At 36.4% G+C, this 24,723-nt stretch overlaps 1 protein-coding gene across 5 annotated transcripts in view; it reads right to left on the bottom strand.

Annotated features, from left to right (window-relative positions):
- SORBS2 (sorbin and SH3 domain containing 2) overlaps nt 1-24,723 on the bottom strand; it is a 276,947-nt gene that overhangs the window by 112,207 nt on the left and 140,017 nt on the right. For 3 of the 5 annotated variants that reach the window (XM_069095777.1, XM_069095723.1, XM_069095759.1), the window contains exons 3-6: nt 17,101-17,150; nt 11,729-11,821; nt 4,974-5,000; nt 4,608-4,732 (exon numbers count right to left, since the gene is read on the bottom strand). In XM_069095777.1, the coding sequence (XP_068951878.1) occupies nt 4,608-4,732; nt 4,974-5,000; nt 11,729-11,821; nt 17,101-17,110 (255 nt within the window). In that variant the 5' untranslated portion in view covers nt 17,111-17,150. The remainder of the gene's footprint in view (nt 1-4,607; nt 4,733-4,973; nt 5,001-11,728; nt 11,822-17,100; nt 17,151-24,723) is intronic. The other 2 variants (XM_069095743.1, XM_069095734.1) reach the window with 2 other exon arrangements.

The following is a 24,723-nucleotide window of genomic DNA, read 5'->3' as shown; positions in this document are numbered from 1 at the left end:
AGAAGATATTGCTTGAAGGTCTGACTTAGTCATTTAAAAACTGGGTGACCTTAGGCACATTATATAATCCTTCCAGATACTCATGTATAGAATAAGAACTCTATAGCAGCTGCCCATCCTATCTCACAGTGGGACTGTGAGGGTCAGATGAGAAGATAAGGCAGCATGGGTTGAGAGCTGGACTTGGGAGTCTGCAAGGCCTGGGTTCGGATCTTATTTTTGACACTTGCAATCTGCACCACTTAAGGATTCTGAGTTTCAGATGTCTCCCTGGACCAGTAAGGATAATTGTGCCTGCTTCGCAGGGTTGTACAAAAGTTATCAAATAAAGAAATACTATGTAAAGTGCTCTGCCCACTTTTGCACATTATGTAAATGTCAATATAACATAATGATTATAATATATAATTACCACAATGACATACAATTATTTTAATACATTAGAATAATAATAACATAATTGATTGCTATTATTGTTGTTATTGTTAAAACACCTTGCAAAATACAAAGTACTATATACACTTAAAATATCATTATCATCTATTGTCCTTGATTATTGTCATTGTCATATATATGTTATCACCGTCATCTATCAGGCCAAGTCTATGAGAAGAGTTCTGCTTCCAATCACGATGTAGGCCACGGACACAGAAAATGTCTGTTGCTGATGATAATGTCTTTTCATATGAAAACTTTTGTTTCTGTTTTTGTTTAGAGATAGAGTTTCTCTATTTAGGCTGGAAATGCAGTGAACACTTACAAAGGGGAAGGGGGAAAGGGAACAAGCATTTATATGCCTAGCATTGTGCTAAGGGCTTCACAAATATTATTTCATTTGATTCTCACCAACCCAATCCCAATAGCAACTGTCAAGGAACCTTTCACCTACTCTACATTCTCAGTCTGGGTCCTTAGACATCCTTATGGCCCCATGTCTTCGGGGGTTTGCCATATTGGTGTGAGACTTAGTGTGGACATTTAATCGCTTTAGTCCTATTGCAACTTGGAATTGTCCAACTCAAGGGATCCACCAGTCTCAGCTTCCCCCTGTAACAGGAAATACAGGGGTCTATCCCTACACTGGCCTATTGTTGTTCAGTCATGTCCAGCTCTTAGTGACCATATTTGGAGTTTTCTTGGAAAAGATACTAGAGTGGTTGGCAATTTCCTTTACAACTCAATTTACAGATGAGGAAACTGAAGCAAACAGGGTAAAGTGACTTTCCCAGGGTCAAACAGCTTGTAAGTGTCTCAGGACAGATTTGAACTCGGGAAGATAAATCTTCCTGAATCTAGGTCCGGAGCTCTATTCACTATACCACTTAGTTGCTCATACACTGGACCATTACTCTATAAATATCTTTCTCTTTCATCTTAGAATTTTTAAATTACTCTTTAAAATAATTCTTAACCGTGTTATTAAAAGCATACATATGTCACCTACTCTATGATCATCCTTGGATTTTAAAATAATTTTTAATGAAACAACTGTCACATATATTATTAAATAAAGCATATACATATATACATACATATACATACACATATATCCCAATCTGTGATCATTTCAGCATTATATAGAAGAAAAGGAAAAAAAAAAGATATTCCCTATCTTTTTTTCTCCATAGAATAATGTACTCAATAATGTGAGGTAAGTTAATACTGTAAGAGCAGTTTACAGATAATCCTACTGTACCTTTCCTGTCCTGTTTCCTTTTTTGATTACTCTTTACCATAGATTTTGTACTCCATCAAAACTGGAGTATTTCTTTGTGTGTTTAGAGTGCCTTGCCCTTTTCCCCATCTATGCTTTGGTCCATGCTTCCCCCTGTGTCTGGAAAGTTCTCCCTTCTTTGTCTGATATCCATTAAAGCCTCTCCAGATTTCCTAGCTCCCATCACTTAAGAACTTCTCCTTTGGACTTCATTTTACATTTTGTTCTGCATCTCTTCAATGACCTCATCGTGTAATGTCAGTTATATAATTAGTCTTGTTATGACCATATACTGGATTCCAAATGTATAAACTCCCATGTAAACTTTGTATTACCGCCCTATATGGAGTTCTGTATACAGTAGGCCCTTCATAAATGTTTTAAAATGTTGTTGAATGAATAAATCAAATCATAATGCTTCATAGAGTTACAGAATCTCAGAGTTAGAAGGGCCTGAAAGTCCATCTACTCCAATGTATATCTGAAAAATAATCCCTCTGCAATACATGTGGTCATCTAGACTTTACATTAATTACACTAGCTTTAATTTGTTGAAGTTTCTCAGTATCAAAAGGTCCCCAATAGAAAAAGTTCACATCTTCTATCTCCCCCCAAAAATGAATCTGAATTTCCTTTTTCTTAAGTCTTTATGATATGTGAATAGAAAAAAAAAATGAAGGTTGCTCTGGATAGTGACTGAAATAATTTATAATTTCTTTACTTGTAACTGGCACTTAATGTACAACAGAAAGAGTCACAGGGCATAGGTTCAAATTTTGACCTTGCTGCTTTACTAAATGTGTGACCTTGGGTAAGTCACTTAACCTCCATGAGCCTCAGTTCCCTCATCTGTAAAATGAGAGGGTTGTCCTAAAGGCTTTTCTAGCTCCAGACCTATAATGCAATAACTTCATTATTGTTGGGCCACAAATATCTGAAAAGGAAAGAGATTTGGGGAAAAAAAGCTTCCTAGGTGAATGGTTTATAGAGTCTGAAATGGAAAAAAGGCACCCTCAGATGTAGAGAGGAACTTGGTCTGAAGTGGAAGATGGATGGCCTCTGCTTCCTTTCCCTTCCGACTTCACCATTCTAGAAAAGCATTCACGTTTGGTTTTGTGAGTAAGATCAGTGACAGAAAGGTTAACCAGGCTCAACACAGTTCTGAAAGCAAACAGGGAAAGGTATATACCACATGGCTCCCTGGGGACTGTTCAGAAGCAGCAAAGGAAGAGTTGGGTCCCAGCTCCTGAAGGGGTGCCTTGGCAGTGTCTGGAGAAAGCCCAAGTCCTCGTCTGTGGCTTTCTGACTCCTGTCCTGCTTTACGGTCATGGGGGGGAGCTATCTGAATGGAAAGAGATGCTGTGTGTACCTCAGGTGCACGGTTATGGGTGGGTGAGAAAGGCCTTTGGGGAAATCCCAGTGCCTCAATGGGCTGGGGCCACAGAGGAATGTTATTTGATTGATCTTGATTAGGGGTTAATGTCAGTGTAGAAATTCTCCGTAGTTGAGAATCCTGTGTATAGTCCTGTTGAAGTAGGGTCCTACTGTCAGCTGCTGGTTGTTGGAAGCCTATGTTGGAAACTGGGCTCAGTGGATTAGTGATTTTTTGTGTATAGGTCACAGTTGTGTTAGACTCCTCAGAATACATAATGGTGTGGCTACTTTCCTTGTTAGAACACATAGCCCTCTGGATAGCGTCCTCGTTAGTAAAGTAAACTATATTTGAGGGGATTTGCTTCTTGGTTATGGATGGGTCCAAAACACTGTCCTCTCTGTGATCAGTTACTGAAGGGCTAGCAAAACTCTCTCTTCTAGGAGGTGGTAGGGGCGCCTTGTTTGACAAAATTGTCCAAAGAACAAAATAACACGAAAGGAAAAAGAGAGAAAGTCAACGTTAGCTATCAAAAAAATCCTTGTAAAGCCCATACTTTAAACAAAGAAATCGGCACATCACACCTGTTTATAATTCTGATGCTTAGGACACTGTTGCTTGCATTTGTTAACAAGGGAAAAGCATTACCTTTAGCACACTTTAAAATATGTTCATACTTGGCACCAGGGGAATAGCATTATAAAAAATGTTGCCTACACCTATCTACAGAGAAACAGCTTAGCTCTTAAAAAATTCTAAAAAGAAAAACAAATCCCAAACAGTATGGCATTTTAAACATTTAAAACATTAAAAGGAACCCACAAATTGTGAACTTTGAGGATGGAGACATTCTGGGAAAACAAGTGAATTGTATATATTTTCTCTCACCATGTTCTATCAGGCATCACTAATTGTCAAAATTATACTCACACACACATACTAACATGTTACAAGCTCACTAAGACCTCTCCCTCACATAATCTAATAAACACTTGAATCTATTATGTATTTATTTCATAGATGATCCATTCTCATACTTGAGGCTTTGGGATTCAAAGCACTAGCCAACAGTCTTTAAAATATATTTTTTAAAATGCTATTAATTTTTTGGGGGTGAATTATTAGAAAAAATTGTTTTATTTCTGAACCTGCCTTGTAGGCAGAGAATAAATCTGAAATAAAAATAAGCAGAAATAACACACATTCAGAGATGTAGGTATTACCAGGAAATAGATGACTTAAAGCCAACTGATTTGGAGTGTCATAACGTTGAAAGTTTTAAAATATCTGCATTTTAAAACAGGAGATGGGGGCGGCTAGGTGGCACAGTGAATAGAGCACTGGCCCTGAAGTCAGGAGGACCTGAGTTCAAATATGGCCTCAGACACTTAACACAAAAACTAGCCATGTGACCTTGGGCAAGTCACTTAACCCCAACTGCCCTCCAAAAAAAAGCAAACAAAAAAAAACAAAAACAAAAACAAAAGAAAAACCATGAGAGACTTGAGGGAGAAATCTTACCTGAACTGGTGATTTTTTGTCTTGTAGATTTGGACGAACACTCCTAAAGCCTTTTGCTGCAAGAGATGAATGAGTAGCATCTCCATTCAACGTCTCTCCAGATCGTTCATCATAAGATCTCCAGGCTTCAAGAAAGGAAAACAAAACACAATATCTCTAATGCAGAGATACCCAGGTTTACTTTCTTTAGAATTCATTAATGAAATGGAGATGTTCCTCCTGGTAATTTAATTTTCACATTTAATGGAATTATAAAAGTATAGTAATAAGTCAAAGGTTAGATTTAAACCAACAATATGAGCCTTAAATAAAAACAAACTTAAAATGACTGCAAGATGAATATATACAAAATGGTTTTTTCTTTACCTGAATCTGGAGACTGAGAATCACGTCCTAAAAGAAAATGAGTGCCTATATTAATACCAGCATAAATTAAGTGAAGAACTCAATAAAATGATTTAATAAAATGATATGATTTTATTGCAAACAATATTCTGATTATTAAAAAGCTAATCAGAATATAACATTATGAGGTCTAGACATATTTTGTACATTTATTTCCACTTCTAGCATAATATAATTTCTTAATTATACTTTGTGTTGCCTTATAAATTTAAGTCATTTTCTTAGTAATCTTAAAATCAATGAACATTTAATCCTATTACTGACCAAACTAATTGAGCTTAAAATATTTAATAAAAAATCTATAAGAATTTGGGTGAAAGGCAATAAAATCTTTAGCTAATAACAAGCCAGACTATCTGATCATTCATTACCAGCATTCTCTCACCACTTCTTTTTGGGGGGTGGACTATATTTTAATTTTTATATTTAGAAAATATAGATGTGTTGCTACATTATATTTTTTATTGCATAACATCAGGCTTTATTCTTCCTTTTACTGTCACTTAAACATAATTTCCCATCATAATACAGAGGAGCTGATAAAGCACATATTAGGTAATCTCATAAAGAGGCTTCCTAGAAGATGTTAGTCTCCTTATATTTCATTTCCTTACTGCTAGAAGATTGCAGAAAATCTTCATTTCTAGTAAATTTCTACTGCTAATGTACAGAGAAAAGAGTCTACAAAATGCACATTAGCAATTTTATTGGAAACTGTTATTTAAACAGTATCTTCTGGTGTATATATATATATATAATTTATTTTTAATAACTCAGCTGAATTAAACTCTACAGAGACTTATGTTGTATTTGGCTAGGACAATTATTAGAATCTTGCTGTATAACTGGTTCTATGTGTGGGTGGGTGAATACAAAGGATTATTTTCCAGCTGATGCTTGTATTAAAGGTATCTTGAAATCTAGGGGGGAAAGCATTTGAGAGATAAATGGAAGAACAGAAAAGTACATTGGCCAAATTTGAGGGCAAAAGTGTTTCCCAATTAATAATTGCCCAAATAATTAAGAGGGGCAGAAAACTGATAATGTGCATGCCAGCATATAGTACATTTACATGCAACTGATGAAAAGGTTTGGAAATGAAAGGTAATAAAGTTTTTATCAGTTGCTAATTTAATCTAAATGGATATTGTCAAAATTTGTTCCAATATGCATTTATTAAGTACCTACTGTTTGCAGGGTAGTGTGTTATCTGCTTTGGATACCAAGACTTTTGTCTTGATGAATAGTCCCTGCCTTTGTTATTATTTAGTCATCTGACTCTATGGGACCCCATTTGGGATTTTCTTGGCAAAGATACTGGAATGGTTTGCCATTTCCTTCTCAAGCTCATTTTACAGATAAGGAAATTGAGGCAAAGAGGGTTAAGTGACTTGACCAGGATCACACCACTAATAAGCTGGATTTGAACTCAGGAAGATTAGATTTTCTGACTGCAGGCCCAGCACTCTACCCACTGTGCCACCTCACTGCCCCTGTAAGAGGCTTATATTCTCCATGACTGCTGATAAAAGAAACAAAATGGCTCAACAAAATGGAAATTATAACTACAATGATTCAGAAGTGAATGACTTCTTCACTTCAATATTTACAGCATAAGCAAACTTCCAAGACCTTGGGTCAAACAAAATTATCTGAAATCTCAAACTCAGTTAAATATGCTGGAGACCAGAAGTCAGGGGTCAGAGATGGAAGCTGAATCGTTATCAGCAGCAGCAGAGAGAAGCTTAACTCAGTTGAAAAAAATCCTGCTAATGCACATTTGAGGATCAAAGCCCTTGCATTCCTCATACTCATAACTATGGAGTAAATTCTGGCCCTTGTAGAGAATGGGATCATAGGATAGAATGTTGATAGCTTAGGAGATCCTAGAAGGCACCTAGTCTAATTCCCTCATTTTCTAAGACAAGGACATTGAGTTCTTGAGTAGAGTCATTTGGCCCATTGCACATAAGTAGGAGGTATTAAGTGACAGTCAAGATTCAAACTCAGGTTCACCTAATTGCCTCCTGATGATGTAGGTCAATCCCTGTTACAATATATAATGCCACTGCAAAACATCTGAACAGCAACAGGATTTTTAAGCCCAGATAAAGATATACATATTTCTCTCAATGTCTGATTCAGCATAATCATCTGGACCATCCTTTGGAATTTGTTCTAATGAGGTCTGCCTTCTATGTGATATTATCATGGAGGCAGCCCATAGGGCAAACCCTTGGTCAAGTGGACCCCTCCTAAGGGGACCCAACTCTATGCATTGAGCAGAAGATCCTCACTGTCCTTAAGACTAAACCAGCTAACCATTTCCCCACTATTATTTTCTTGCAAAAAACAAGGGCAGCACCAAAACTAAGGTGGTTATTGTATTGTATTGTATTTGGGGACCCAATATAGTATTTGCATTTCTTGCTTTCTCTCCCAAATCTGTCAATGTGCTCTCCAGATCCAATAGTTACTGTTTCTGTTTTGCCGCATGCTGGGTTTATTCTTCAGTTAGGGTATCTACAGACGTTTGCTAGACTTCACTTCTTCTGTTATCTGCCACCTTCATTTTTCTTTGCTTTTTCTCGGATATCTTTTTGTGCTTTTCCCAACAGTTCCTTCATCTCCTGTTGTATGTTTGTCTTTTTACTCAATCAGAATCCTTTAATGACTATCTCCTCTCCCATTCTACTTGTCAGGAAAATAGAAGAGTAATGAAAAAAGGAAACGGGGGCATAAAAGATATTAGCAAGGACTTGTATGGTCAGAAAAAAAGGGTGGGCCTAACCACATAGGATGAAAGACACATGGTTTGAGGAGGACAGGACACTGGGTCAACTCAAGAATGAGAGAACAAAAGAAAGGCTTCTAGCACATTAAGCACATCGGTAAGTAGATCTTTTTGAATACAGGTGGCTAGGTGGCACAGTAGATAGAGTCCTCAACTAAAACTCAGGAAGACCCAAGTTCCAAAAAAATCCAGCCTCAGACACTTGCTAGGCGAGTCATTCTTACATGAAATAATATTTGTAAAGTGTTTTACAAGCCTTAAAGCAGTATACAAATGCTAGCCATAACTGTTATTAGGCTGTCAGACTCAGTTTCCTCATCTGTAAAATGGGGATAATATCACCTACCTTCCAGGATGGTGAGATATTTCTAAGATGTTTTGCCAACCCCAAAGTGCTTTAGAAATGCTAGTAATATGAGAAAAATTGATGAGAACAGTATAGGATAAGGCAGGGGTGGGGACCTGGGGTCTTGAGGCCACATGTGGCCCTCTAATTCCTCAAGTGCGGTCCTTTGACTGAATCCAAACTTCACAGAACAAAACAAAGAAGTTTGGATTCAGTCAAAGGGCTGCACTTGAGGACCTAGTGGGTCACACGTGGCCTCGCGACCCCAGGTCCCCACCTATACTCACACTGATGAAATCATAAATCATAAACTCTTCAGAGTTTCAGTGTTACTAAGGAATAAGGAAAAATACTAAAACAATTTTCCTGAGAGTGATTCATCAACTGACTTAGGAAGCCAAGATTCTTCTGTGCCTGTGAAATAAAACCTAGAGACATAGGGACCTTTCTAGCTCTAAATCTTCTGATCTTTTGATTAGATTATGACAGCTGATGTCTCTCTCCAATATAGCTCTCTCTAGGGTGAGAGGTCAGAATTTTATAATTTGGGCAGAAGTCTAAGGCTGACAGCCAATCTTCGCCCAAGTCAATGACCTGCCAGTGACTTACCTGGCAATGCAATATCTCCTTGACAAACCTTAGCAACCCCTCCACCCTAGAAACACACCAGTGGGGGTCTATAAGGAAGTAAAAAAAAACACCCTAAAGACATTAGAAAGCAGGGGAGGAATGTCAGACAATAAAGGAGCAATAATCCTCAGCTGGTCAGATTTTCTAAAGACCACTGATGGTCAGTGCCAATGAAAGAAAATTTGGACATAGAGTCAAAATATTGGAAGTTCTGGTCTTGGTTTGGTTCCTCATGACCTTGGTCACCTTGCTAAGTCACTTCACTCCTTTAGTTTCTGGACTAAATGACTTAGTCAATCACTAAGGTCCTTTCTTGATCCTCTCAACTGCTAGCGCCCTCTCTCTCCTAGCACCTCACATTTAACTGCTTGGTGTATATTCTTGTGTGTGCATAAAATTTATGTTGCATATATTTTTGTGTGCTCTTGTCTCTATTACATTGCAAGATCCTTGAAAATAGGGATTGTTTCATTCTTTTTATTTGTATTTCCAGTACATAGCAAAATGCCTGGCACGTAGTAAGGACCTAAAAATATTTGCTGATGGGTTTTCAGTCCTATACTCTATGATTTCTGTATTGATAATAGGGTAGACTAGATCCGGGGTGGGAACCTATGGCCTCGATGCCATATGTGGCCTTTTAGTTCCTCGGGTGCGGACAAATCCTTTTATTAAGGGGATTTGTTCTATGAAGTTTAGAAGTTAGAAACCTACAAATCCTTTGAGATGCTCAAATCAGTTTAATTTTTATCCAATCAATCCTTTAAAATTTTAAGCAGGAGGAAAATAATTCTATTCCTTCCCCCCAAAACAAAAAACTTCAAAACATTTCCAGCAGGAAAAATTGTGGCACAAAGCGCTATGTCAAGAAAACACTAACTCATGGCATTAAACAGGACTCTCTGTTGGGCTTTCCATAACATTTTAAAGAAAAATCTATCTCTGAATGTGGGTCTAATGACAAGTAACCCTGTTACTTTAGGCACTATTATAATTCTAGCTCCTAGCAGAAATTTCAGTGTGAGCTAAGATGAATTTCCAAGAGGGACCTCATTCACTTTCAACCAAAGGCTGAACTATTTAAACAAAACTGAACTATTCCAGGGAGGAACTTACCTGATGGCTTATGGGTAACTTTCACTTTCCATCTTTAAGCAAACGTGACCAAAAAACTCTGGAAACTCCACCTAATGCCTTGGTTTCATGAGAATTTGCCTAAATTGCTATAGCAAAAGTCTAATAGTTATATAAAAGCCACTTGTGATGGCACTTGAAAACAAATTTTTTTTCCTACTACAATGTTAAATAATGAAAAAGAAGCTAATACCATTAATTTCACATTAAAATATCGAGTCAAAGAAATTTCTTAAGAAATCTACTTGGATATGGAAAAAATAACAACCCAAAAATCTATAACTAGAATTCTTTTTTTTTTTTGGTACCATTACTAAAACTTATTCTTTATGATACCTTACCTGGTACATCTTGGTGACATGACTTTTGATAGAAACTTTTTGATAATAGCTAATTCACGTTCACTTAAATGAGACCCCAATGTGCGTGACCCTCGAGTGCCCAAGAACAAAAATCATCAGAAATCCTTCGTTTGTACCCTCACTCACTTCGAGTTATTAACATAAATAAATTTTGATAGAGCCATTGAGATCTCTTGAAAAGACCAAAATACTGTAAATTATTTTATTTGGAAATTACTGGTCTTTAAATATTATCTCATATATATATATATTTCTTTCTTTTTCTTTGCCATTCCTTTGCTATTTACTTTTGTGACTTTAATACAGGGGGCACCCCTAAGAGGAGAACAAGCTTCTTACATATGTTAATAAATTCACTTTCAGGATAGTTGTGGCCCACTCCCTAGCAACAGCAAGGTCATGATGGCTCTGTCCTTTGCCCTAAGCCAAAGAGGCTGGGAAGAAATTTTTGCTGTCAGTTGGTGTAAAATCAGGACATTCCCGGAGACTGTTCTGGGAGTTAGAAAAATCATTCAACCAACCAGTCACATTTATTGAGTGACTTCCAAATGCAAAACACTGTGACAAGTACAGTGTGAATTGTAGACTTCCTCAGTTTTCACCAGCTCTCCCCCTCCCTAAACCATCAAACCATCCCTCCCACCATCAGAGAGAGAGAGAGAGAGAGAGAGAGAGAAAGAGAGAGAGAGAGAGAGAGAGAGAGAGAGAGAGAAGGAGAGGGAGACAGAGAGACAGAGAGAGAGGAGACAGAGAGACAGAGAGAGAAATTGGATTAAGTGACTGTGAAACTGCAAAAAAAAAACTTGTGTAGGAAAAAAATAGAATGCTGGGGGCCTGGAGTCAGGAAGACTGAAGTTCAAATTCTGTCTCAAATACTTATTAGCTCTGTGATCCTCAGCAAGTCACTTAACCTGATACACTTACCTACTAGAGCTATTGTGGGGATCAAATGAGATAATATTTATAAAGAATTTAGCATTATGTACCTGACACATAGTAGGTGCTTTAAAAATGCTGGGAAAATATAGAACCTATAAGTCATTATAACTAAATACTATGGAATTTTTAAGTTCCTGAGATGATATGAAAACTCAAATAATAATTAGCACATTACGGTCATTCAATATAGCAGCAGCAATAAAATGATCATGCATTAATTTTTTTTTTAGTGTTTAACATGAGACATCAGAGGTTCTTATAATTATAATATACTATGTCATCAGACTAATTTTACTGCCAGGAGGACAGCACCCCTTTGGCTCTTTATTTTTAGAATAACAAAAATTGATGAGCACGCCATTCATAAGATTAGGAAAAATAGAGCTCAGCTGGGCACTAGGAAGCTATAAGCTCTTCACTGTCCAACCAAACAGGATAATACTAGAAAGAGAGAAAAGTTAGACAAAGCCATTCCAGTGTAGACTAATGCAAGTTAGTGATATGGTTATACCTGCAGTCAATAGGTTGGGAGAACTCTGAACTCTCTTCACAGCTGTTAATGTCACAGACATGGCAGCACGTTTGCGAACACACCCACCGCTATCTGAAAGCACAAAATAACATAGGGGGGAGCCCAAGGCAAGAGAAGCAAGCACATGCAACATGGGGGCGTTTTTCAAGTGCAATATGCCAGACATCCGCTGAAGCAATAAATGGTGAAAGTTGTTACCACCTGTGCATATCTGAAAATTCTCACTGCGTAAAACTCTGGGTTTTATAGAGTTAATGCCTCAATAAAAGAACCAAAATATTTTATACCTGATATTTTGTTACATGCTGTCACTGTTTTCAAAGAGATGGCAAACACATGTACCAGACCTTTGCACATTGCAAAACTTTAATTATCATCAAATAGTCAATCTGTGAGCAGGGGTAGTAACATACTGGTTTAATCAGTTTTTTTTAATCATATTTTATTCTTATGACTTCTGAACTTGTGTCAAAATAACTACTGATTCCAAAGAGGTGACTTATTATGGAAGTTACATATAAGGAACATAGAGAGTCCATCAAGAAAGCCTAGCATTGTGGCAGTCTTGGGCCGTCTCATAGTTATCACTCAAAGTTAGTTATACATTGAAAGAATGAGTTTTTCATCAGTTCAGAGTGAAATCAGAGTAAACATAAACTACTGTCCTGAGATCAACACATTCCATTTTATGAGAATATTTTCCTTTCTGAGCAGTATTCATATCATAAGTCCTAAATTTATAGTCATGACATACATAAAGCTTAAGAAAACTATCCCAGTGTGCTCTGAATAATTCTAGAAGTAAAAATACTTCAAGTATCAGAAGGTTAATATTCTATTTATGAACTCATTCCTGTTCCATTCCCATATTCCACTCAGTTCTGGCCTTTGGAATGATCTTTCTAATGGCATGTGCAATAAATAGTTGAGCCAGTTCCCCAGAATTTAACTCTTTGTGACAAACTACAGAAAAAGGCAAGTTACAAAAAGAGAGTAATAACCCAGTTAAATGTTGAAAGTGACAAAATGGACTATGCTGCCAATGTTTTGTAACCATAATCTTTTCTGAATCATAGTCTATGCCAACTTTGGATAAAAGTATTATTTTGCTAATTACTCATTTGAAAACTAGTTTATCATGCATCTGCATTAGTAAAGATTATCTGTGGTATGGTTTAATTAATTAACATGGTTTCTGAGTCAATCAGAAGATACCTTTAAATAAGTGGAATGATTTTGTAGCTGAAGACTAATTCTTAGTATACACATTAAAAAATAGCAGTCTTCAAATGTAGATACAGGCTCAAAGAGTATAAACTATTCAAATAAAAATAATACCTTTTAAAATGCAAGTTGTATGTAATAGATTCACAATTTTACATATAATTTTCTTTTTATGTTCTATTTAGCATTTGTGTGTGTGCATGACATTCAGAACAAAAAAAATTAGAGAGGAATAATATTTAATGGGAAAGCATGGGAAGGGAACGAAAAATGGTAAGGTAGAGTTACCAATAAAGGAAACTTTACTCCACATTAATTGCTTGCCTACATTCCTTTGCCGTATGTTGTAGAAGGTCTCACTATAATGACATAAAGCATACATATTTATACACTGTGTACCCCTAAGAACTAATAATGAAAGCACAAAGGTAACTTAATTGGCCACAAAAAAAAAAGGTTTTAGTGTCATCACAAGATGAAAGAAAAAGGAAAAAAAAGCCAGCCAGTCTGACAGATATATGGATTCCTATCAGCACTGAGGAATGATGGGAAATTTGTGAAGAATTAAAAAAAAAAAGGTATGGTGGAGAATGGGGGAGGGAGGACGGGCCGAAGGAGCTGAAAGCAGAATTGTTTGAAAATGCATTATTTTCTTAATTCATTTGAGCCTGGAGGAAACACAGACTGAGAAGTGAGAAGAGAAGGTTTCAGAATGGTGACATTTAAGGTCACAAAAGATGAACTCTCTGTATCCAAGATAGCTCTAAACAGAGTTAGAATGTCACATAAAAGAAAATAGAGACTTTATTCAGCATTCTTCCCACGTCTCTATAATCAAAGGCCTAACACAAAAGGGAGACACATTTTGGAAGCCAAAAGTGTGATGATTTGAATGACAGATATGTCAGTTGATCCCTCTCTGTCTTTCCTAAGCTGCAATATCAGAAATTGGCCCAGGGTTCTCCAGATGAGAACCTTTCAGGACATTTTTAAGACTGAAGATGCATTAGCTTACCCTAAAGAAGCCAGTTGTTGGGCCTCACCTTCAAACTAGGTAACTAGCCCAGACTTTGCTCTAATGAGCTACATAATTTATACCAACTCTTTCCAGTCCTAGAAGGCTCATTATGGGTGAGTCACATACCATGAATAATTTATGTCCTCCTCTTTTTTACACAAGCAAGGGTCTCTTTAACTAATAGCAGGTCACACTTTGAAGAGAAAATAGAGTTACCATAGCTAGAGGAATAAATTTTTGAGATATTCCAGAAAGAAAAATAAATGATTTTTCTGACCCTCTTGACCAGTTCATGTACTTGTTTGAAGACAAGTCTGTGAAGGTTTTTTTTTTTAACATACCCCACCAGATATTTGAATTCCTGAATAATAAATATTTTGATTATATAAAGTTACCCCTAAAGGTCTACTAGTAGATGCTAAAGGCTAGCTTTAGGATGCTAAGGACTGTCTTTAGCCACAGAGTTCTTAGGAACAAATTATATAGCATCTTCCTATAGAATAGATAAATTCATTATTTTTTCAAAAGCAGGAAATTTTTCCAATAATTGTTACATCAGTTTGAAAAAATGCAACCAAATGCTTATAATTACTGTTTCAAAACATATTAAGTAAATTTCTATGTGGTTTTGTCTATTATCATCCATTAACATGCATATAAAATGACAGTATTAGAGTTAAATTCTTCCTAGGATTAGGGTTGCTTTTCAGAATTATGTTAGATGCATAGAAAGATTCAGGAAATAATATAGTCATGTGCCCTAATAAAACCCTAGCATCCAAGAAATAAGTGTATCTTCTTGAGAACCTAATTAAGGAGCGACTTGGGTACTGGCAATGGCAGGGCCCTAAATTACATGTCTACGAAAGTTAGGTACGTATGTTATATGTACAATTCAGCTAAATTTGGAGAGGTGCATTGTCAGATGATTGGCCATAGAACATTGATTTAGGGAGGAAATCTGGGCACAACAGTTCACAAAGACAACTGATAAAGGCATAGAGGTACTGACAGAGGAAGAACACACATCAACAAAACCATGCGTTCTTGAACTATCAAAATAGGCAGCTGAGTGACTCATTGGGCAAAACTCTGGGCACAGAGTCAGGAAGACCTGAGTTGAATTCTGGTCTCAAATACTTACTAATTCTGTGATCCTGAGCAAGTCACTTAATCTCTGTCTGCCTCAGTTCCCTCAAATGTAAAATAAGGATTATAATAGCATCTACCCCTCAGGGTTGTTGTAAAAAATAAATGAGATAATATTTATAAAGCACTTTAACACAGTGCCTGGCACATAGTATGGGCTTAATAAAAGCTGTTTCCTTCCTTCCCTCCTGAAGTACACACAGATAATATTTTTGATGTGTATTATGTTATGAGATAGTAACAGCATTAAGTATTATACAAGTTTCATTAATATGTTTGCCCATATTGATATTAATTTTTGACTTTCAGAGTCTTTCAGAGGACCATATTAGGTTCAGGATAAATGTGAAAATCCGTATTTGTTGTTATGGAACTGAATTGCACCATAAGTGTTTTTCATGCCTTCTTTTCTCCTAATCATTGTCTCCAATTGTGTACTGCATCTCCACTGCTTGGTTTTTCTAAATTCTTAAAAAGAAAACAACAAAACTTCCTCTCTCTAGTTGTGAGCCCTCTGGGTCATCCTAGATTACATTTTCCTTTATTCCAAAATTCATCTACATCTCTAATCTGCCCTTTATACCTCCATCCACATTCCTCTCTTCCGCGTCTGTATGTCTTACTTGTGGCCGGCCTGATTATATTAGTATTCTTTGTGGCTGCTTAGGGCTCAGGGTATTTTATCAGAGGCATCCATCAAAAGACAAATGCTAGCCTCTGCTGGGTCTCTATTAACCTAGGAATTAGAGGGAATGAACTTTAACTAAATGATTCATAACTTATTCATGTAATCCAAGTCAGTTTCTGGAACAGCATGAGAAACCATACACACAAAATATGACAAAAAGTTCAGTTGAAAAAAATGTCTTACATTGTCCTCCTCCATCTTCTTTCTTTGTATTAAAGTGATAAACAAGACTGTTGGTGAGGAGAAGAAACTGGATTGGAGAGGGTCAATCTTATTGGTAGACTAGAAGGAATATGGGATCTGGGGTCAGCAGACTCAGGTCTCTGCTGTTCCACTTTTCATACAATACAGTGGTCACCATGACAAAGCCATTTCATTTCTTTAAGCCTCAGTTTTCTCAGTGGTAAGTTGAGGATGTTGGATTAGATGATCTCTAAGGACCTTTGCAATTAACAATCTAAGATTCTGGTTTTATGCCCATTAATCTTCCAAATAACCAAGGAGAAAAATCTGTGTCCTCAATTATCTGAAACTGATTGCAAGCATTTCAAGAAAAAAAATGAGGAGGAAAATTTGAAGTTCAAAGTAATACATTCCAATAATATAAAATATCACTTGGGTAATGAAACACTTTATGCAGAATACAGTGGATAGTTCTGAAGTCCTACTGAAGTTTGTTGGTTAATAGTACTAAGTAAGATATAGCATTCTTCCCCACATTCTCCTGGAATGCATCATAGAAAGTTTTCCTCTAAAAATATATGTATATAATATTTATACAGAGGAAACCATGATGAAATGAGACTGATTTGATGTGAGAAATGAGGAAATCCATTCCATTATTTTATAGTCATATCATGTATACAGATATTAAGATAGAGGGCATGTAAAAGAGACTCCATTGGAGGAACTTGCTTTTAAATTTGAGTCATTTTCAAAGGGACATCCTACGGGATGCCCTAAATCTGAGGGTGTATATATATATATATATATATATGTACACATACACATAGTTGAAAAGGTTTTTATCCTTGTCTAAGATCCCAATGAGTTTTACAATGCATTCAGAGAACAAAGGAAAAGGTAACAAAACAATTCAATTGTAGATGGCACTTGGTTATAAAAATCTAGACTAAAAGGTATCTACTAATCAGAGTCTCAACATCACATCTACTGCAGATCAAGTGTCATCACAGTATATTATGCAAAAATAATGATTTGGGATCAAGATTATCACTAGATAAGATTTGAAAACTAACAGAGACAGCATACCTGTATTCATTTTGACCTTGGAGGGTTTGCTATTAAGATCTTCAGTCTTCCTGTAGAAAACAAAATCATGCATTAATTTGTTCACTAGACAAAAGGATGTGGCACAAAATGTCACTAGGATTCTATCGGTGTAGCAGTGAATTAATTCCACACCAATGAATGAATGAATTAGCCCTGCTTTATAATCAGGGCTTTAGGTGGACACAATTTATAATATAGCAAAAATAAATACTATTAATGGTTTTATATTGTTTAGAAATTAATATTTTCATTCAGATTTGAAAATAGCAAGTAACATGTTCATACTGAGTGATTCTTATTTTGTAAATCGAAAAATTCTATATGAGAATATTTAAATAAGTCAACAATGTCATGAAAACTTCTATAAGTTTAAGAAGATGGTTCTATGCTCTTGTGACTAAAGTTAACTTTTATAAAATCTAACAAAATATGTAACTACAGTGGCTCAGTTTAATCCCATAATTCCTTAGGGCAAATAAATTTTTCTATAGAAGGAAAAGACTTCACATGATTCTCTGGAACTTAGGGAACTATTGGAAAATGATTCCTTCCAGATTCCAAAAGCTATCTAGGTGCCTCAAAAATATTACTTGACATGGTGAGTCATTATTCCCAGAAGATTTCATTCAATATGGCTCACTCTGGGATGAAGATGGCTATGAAGATGAATTGTCTCTATTTTTCTTTTTGCCAGGCCCAGGTATTAGTGTAGAAAAGCAATGATTGCTCCAGAGAGACAAGGACTTTTCCATGGTTGGTTTCAGCATTTGATGTTTATGATTGCCACTGGGATAGCTACCAGTGATTTGTTGTTGTTCAGCATACACATTATCACAGAGAAAGACCGTCTCCTGGGAATACAACATGGTAAAATGGAAGAATGTGCTGGAATAAATTCCAAGCACAGAACAACATTTAGCTTGGGTTTGCCATTCTATATTTATTCCCTTTCTACATATGATGTTTTTAGGTGAACTAGTCACTGCATCCACTCATCAGAAACTCCCCACCCTGAGATCAAACAGGAAATGTATGCCCTTAACCGGATGCAAAACCAAGGAAAAGTTAAGACTATAAAAGAAGTCATTTGAATCTTGCCACTAGATCTGTGTTTTTGTGGGATCTGTTGCTAGACAATCCATTTGCTTTCCTCCTGGATGAGCATTTTATTTCATGTATTTCACAGCTTTGACCCTAACTTTACTTGGACCTTGGAGGAGAGTGTGATTAAAATGGAAGGAAAAAGTCTAATCATCTGAAACCATTTGTCAAGAAGGTTTTGATTGGCAAGCTTTCCCCTCTATGACAATATATACACTGTAGTTGGAATGCCCTGAAGAATGATGCCTTTGATCCCCAGTGTTTGTTTCCTTCCTCCTAAGTCCTACCTAGCTTTCTCTTCCCACTCCTATTATTATACTTCTCATTCTACTTTTCATAAACATAGCCACTTCACCTCCTTTTCCAATATTATCTTCAAAGTTCAACTTCTAAGAGGAGCCCACACTAAATGGTATAAGGTAATGACAATAATACTGAAATATGATAGACATTGATCATGTCTTACTGGTTCCAAATAAAACTTCAAATTGCTAAGACTAAACATCATGGGATGATAAAGTTACAATCTAATAAAAGATACTATAAGGACCAGAATAAAAGTTAACACAAGCATGTTAACTTAAAAGGGATGGACCAGCCAAGGAGCAAGAATGAGACAAGATGGACAGCTCCCAGTGCTCTGGGTACTCCCACAATATTAAGAGAGGCAGAAGAAGGATGACCTATAGAGGTTTTATGAATGGAAATGGAAACAAAATATGCCATAGGATGAGATGGTGTGGAGAAGCTAAGACTTGTGTTTGTGGAAGGGGCACATTTGCAGGTGAACACAGAGCTGCACCACAACCACAGAATATGAAGACATACAAGAAGAAAAGCAAAAGGTCTTTCTCATGTCCTCTTCTTCACCAGCCATAATTTAGTGTTCAATAAATACTAATTCAATCAAGATAATGAAGATAATAAAAGAATAAGAATTTTCCCAACAATATTGCTCCTGATCCACTGAAGACAATGCAATCAATTCATTAGATAGCACAGAATTTTTCCAACATCAAATTAACTTACATTTTTCTATTCTGCAAGATCACATGGTTTCAATCATCAGCCTTGGCGATAACGTGCTCCATTGTAAATGAAGACATCTCAATGAATCTCATCTTTCATAGGGGTATGATCCAAAAGTTACCATAGGGTTATTCTCTGATGAATTTACAATAAAATTACATACACTCACCTTGATAAACATTTACTGGGCACCTAAAGGCCATGCAGATACAAACAAAAATGAAACAATCCTCGGCCTCAAAGAACTTAAGTACTAATTTTACACAATCTAAGGCAATCCCCATGACAGTTAACCTTATTTTTTTAGCTTTTCAGTATATAGAGATCAACACTTGGCATTGAAAAACAGCTCCATGTTGAGTTGCTTTGATGATACTTATATTTGGAAGAGGTGTCAAAAATAAGTCAATAGAGAAGACAGTATTTTATGTGGCTGATTCAAGTATTTTCATTTTAACCCTGTATCATAGCTCTCAGTATTCTGACCTTAAAGGGACAAAGTAAATGGAAAAGAAAAACCTCAAGGGGGTTGTTACTAAATCAGAGCCAACTTCTAAAATTAGAGAACAGATAAACAAGGACCACAGGACTAGCAATTTAGCAATGGGTTTTTTCTTTAAGAACACACCTTCAATTCTATTCTATTACTTTAAAAGCTAAATCTAAAACTTGATTTCAAGTTCTAATTGATGGAAAAACAAGAGGGAGGCTCATAGGCTCTCTAATTTAAAGGAATCATGGAAATCACCTAGTCTAACCCCATCATTTTAAGGATTGGGAAACTTGGGATCTATGACTTGCCCAAGGTACCAAAGCTAATAAGTCGTAGAGCTAGGATTAGAAGCCATACCTTTAGATTCCTGGTTCAGGCATTTATTTGTTTTTCAGTTATTCCTCACTTCTTCTTACTTGAATACCAGTGGGAATATTTGCAAAAGATTTGGCATTCCAAAAGAAAATACTATTTTAAAATACCACTGAGTCTTCCTTGCCTTTTCATCTTTAATGCCTCCCTCTCCTTGTTAAAAGAGTTTGGATAGGTTTCTCAATTTCAGGTTGCCTAAGATGTCAGAATGTGAAATGGCCAAGTTGCTAGTCAAGTAAAACACTTTCCCACTCACAAAAAAAAGTATTGTTGTGTGTGGACCCTTAAAAAGGACCTAACTTGAAACGAAAAGACTGTTCTTAGGTGACTAATAAAAATTCATGAATTCTATTTATACTAAAACCATCAACAAATCCACCACTGAGAATTCTCTTTAGACAACTTAAAACCAAAGTAAGTCCAATCTCTTTTGTTAGACACTGATAGAGTGTCTTTGATTGTAAGGCTAGGCTTGCATAACAACCACAAATTATTCTGGAAAGCATCAAATTCCTAGAGTGTTTTCATGCTGCTAGAGGAGACGGCGTTTCAAGTATTCCCTTAGCTTGGAATGGAGCCATCAGCAGTGCATGAAGAAAAGCTAGAAATGCCCCCACCATCTTGACTCTCAGTCCTGTCATGAATGCAAAGAACTCTGTATGTTGGGGGTGTCCAAGAGTATTTGTGCAAATGGTTCTGGGGCTCTGATTTCCCTAATTAGATTTAGTTCTTGCCAGTTTTCAGAGAGTTCTTGTTAAAAAGCTTATTTATGAATGTTTTAATAGGGTCTGAGCAGTTTAACGCCAAAATTGGCTAAGGGTGATAGGCTGCTTCATGAGAAAATGTATAGCTCTGGAATTAGAATTGTATGAAGACATTTGGCTGCTCATGTATGGTTGCCAATATGGTATCCATCACCAGGCCTATGAGCTCATGGTATTGTTTGAACACACTATTATTTCCATTTAAGTGCCCACTCTAGCACACAGGGCAACATTCACTGGCCCATCCTTGTTTCAGACTTTGATTAAGTCATTTTATTAATGAAACCAAATAGAATATGAAGTTAGGATTACTTCTAAATATACAGAGTCATGTTTAGGCTCAGTACATGTGAACATCAGGAGAAACTATTTTCTATCTCAGTAAAGTGCTATAGCAATTTTAAAATGGACCGGTCATGGTCAATTCCTTTTAAAGGAGAAAACAGAAACAACACATGTGGTAGACAGTTATATTTATGTGACTACTTTTCCTTACAGAAATATTTAATATGTTGATCAAAATGCAGTCCTTATTACAGCCATGCATTCTCTCCACACTGGATGGGGACTTAATTTAGAAATTAGATTAGGGTGATACAGGGAACAACACAGGCCATCTAGTCCAGTTCCCTTATTTTCTACTTGAGGAAACTGAGGGTCAGAAGTTAAATTATAAATTAGGTTAGAATGATAAGACTGTAGAGCTAAAGACCGAAGGGCCAAAAGAATCCGTCTAGTTCAGTCTTCTCCAGATGAAGTGACTGGGAAGCAGGGAAAGTAAATTACTTGCCCAAGGTCACAAATACAATTAGCATTAGAGGTAAGATTTGAAATTAGATGCTCAGATTCTAGAGTCAGGGCTCTTAAACTGTCCTGAGAGATTTGTTATGGCTGTGGCATTTCAGGTGTATCCAACCCTATATGACCCCATTTGGGGTTTTCTTGGCAAAGATACTGGAGTGGTTTGCCATTGCCTTCTCCAGTTCATTTTACAGAGGAGGAAAGTGAGGCAAACAGGACTAAGTGACTTGCCCAGGGTCACACAGCTAGTAAGTGTCTGGGACTGGACAATTCATGAGTATGAGTCTTTCTGACATCAAGTGGAGTACTCTATCCACTGGGCCTCTTAGCTGTCTTTCCTGAAAGAGTAGCTTTGTTTTCACTTTTAGGTGAAATGCAAAGCCCTAAATTAAAGTAGCCAATTTATTTCTTAGCCTGAAGAACTGGGAAGCATTCATAAATGTCACTTTACTTCTAAATTATGGTCAGATGATCTGATTTACATTGTTAGAGGTAGCTTTCATTCACTAGTTCTAACCAAGTCAATATTTTGCCTGAGCTCATCATAGGAAATAAAGTGGTCTGCCCTTACATTGGTTCTTCTAACTCAGTTCCTTGAGCACAATAAATTCTCCTTCCCCCTTTGTATATCATCCCTCAGAACTGGCAGGCTCATGTGACAGCTGGCTCTGATGTTCTTATTTCTCACTTAATAGGTAACGCAGAAAAGAACCATACTTAGTGCTTATGGACCAAAGTTATGTTCCTGGGAGAAAGCCCAGAAATACATACGGCCAGCAACAAAGTTGATGGAACCCAGGTTTAAGTGTGAACAGTTGCCAACCTCCAAGAGTTCTCTGTTGGTTAACTCTCATCATTATGGAATTAATAATGCCTAAAAATTAGATCCCTGGTGTTCAGAATCCAAATCATCTCCATAGTTATAAATGCTTGAGATTGGATATGTATTGACTCAGTCATTCTATATCATTCCTGTGAAAAACTATTGCTGTGAACGAGGAAGCTCCAAAAAAAGATTGCATGATTTCAAGCCCCCTCAACAACCTGGCCACCCTCCTTCAGACCCTCACCACCTAATCAATATGCATTCTTTCTTTAAAAAAATTTTATTTAACATTTTATTTTTCCCAATTACATGTAAAAACAATTTAACATTCTTTTGTTTCAAATTTTGAGTTCCAAATTCTCTCCCTCCCTCCCCATCACCAATTGAGAAACAAGCAATTTGACAGTTATACATGTGTAGTCATGTAAAACACATTTCCATTTAAGTTATTCTGTGAAAGAAAAGACAGATAAAATCCCCAAGAAAAATAAAGAAAAAGTGTCTTTGATCTGCACTCAGGTTCTACCAATTCTTTCTCTGCAGATATACAGCACCTTTCATCATAAATTCTACACAACTCTCTTGGATCATTGTATTGCTTAGAAGAGCTAAGTTATTCATAATAGATCATCATACAACATTACTGTTACTGTGAACAATATTCTCCTGGTTCTGCTCATTTCACTTTGCATCATTTCATGTAAGTTTTCCCGTGTTTTTCTGAGAGCATCCTGCTCTTCATTTCTTCAAGCACAATAGTATTCCATCACAATAATATAAAACTTGTTCAGCAATTTCCCAATTGATAGACATCTTCTCAATTTCCAGTCCTTTGCCACCACTAAAAGAGCTGCTATAAATAATTTTGTACACATACATTCTTTTCCTTCTTTATAAAATTTGTTTGGGATATAGAGTTAGTAGTGGTATTGCTTGGTCAAAGGCTATGCATGGTTTTATAGCCCTTTGGACTTAGTTCCAAATTGCTTTCCAGCATGGTTGAATCAGTATACAACTTCACCAATAGTCCATTAGTGTTTCAATTTTCTTATATCCCCTCCAGCACTTATCCTTTGCCTTTTCTGTATATCAGCCAATCTGACAGGTGTGGGGTAGTAGCTCAGAGTTGTTTTAATTTGCATTTCTTTCATCGATAGTGATTTACATCATTTTTATATGACTATAGACAGCTTTGATTACTTTGAAAACTGTCTGTTCATATCCTTTAACCATTTATCAATTGAGGAATTGCCCTTATTTTTCCATAAGTTCGACTCAGTTTTCTATATATTTGAGAAATGAAGTTTTTCTCACAGAAACTCACTGTGAAAATTTTTAATGATTATCAACTATGTATTTCCCTCCATTCTATTTTCTCCCTGTTTATCCCATTATCTCCTTTTATCCTATCTATTCCCAAAAGTGGTTTGCTTCTGACTTTTATATCCCCCCCAAATTGCCCTCCCTTCTATTAACTCTCCCCACAACCTTCTCTTATCCCTTTCTACTTTCCTGTATGGTAAGACAAATTTCTACACCCAAGTGTGTATATTATTCCCTCTTTGGGCCAATTCCTATGAGAGTAAGTAAGGTTCATGTGCTCCCCTTATGGCTTCTCCCATTTCCTTCTCCACTGTAAAATCCCTTTCAGATCTCTTTTATGTCAGATAATTTATCCCATTCTGCCTCTCTCTTTCCTCTTCTCCCAGTTCATTATTCTTTCTCATGCTTTAATTTTATGTTTTTTTCTCATACCATCACATTCAACTCACACCTCTGCTTTCTGTCTATGTATACGCCTTCTAACTGTCCTGATAATGAGAAAGTTTTTAGGAGTTATAAATATCATTTCCCCATAAAGTGTTTAACCTTATCAAATCCCTTATGATTTCTCTTTCCTGTTTATATTTTTATGCTGCTTTTGTGTCTTGTATTTGTAAATAAAATTTTCTATTTAGCTCTGGTCTTTTCATTAGGAATGCTTGAAAGTCCTCTATTTCACTGAATGTCCATTTTTTTTTCCTCTGAAAGATTATGTTCTTTTTGCTAGGTAGGTGATTCTTGGTTGTAATCCTAACTCTTCTGCTCTCTGGAATATCATATTCCAAGCCCACTGGTCCTTTCATGTAGAAGCTGCTAAATCTTCTGTTATGCTGACTGTGGTTCCATGATATTTGAATTGTTTATTTTTGCAGTATTTTCTCCTTGATTTGGAA

The sequence above is a fragment of the Petaurus breviceps genome, unplaced genomic scaffold (genome assembly GCF_028583685.1).
Source record: "Petaurus breviceps papuanus isolate PSGF00001 unplaced genomic scaffold, PetGlider_PUasm1.0 126, whole genome shotgun sequence".
NCBI classification, from domain to species: Eukaryota; Metazoa; Chordata; class Mammalia; order Diprotodontia; family Petauridae; genus Petaurus; species Petaurus breviceps.
This window is presented reverse-complemented; position numbering and strand designations above follow the sequence as displayed.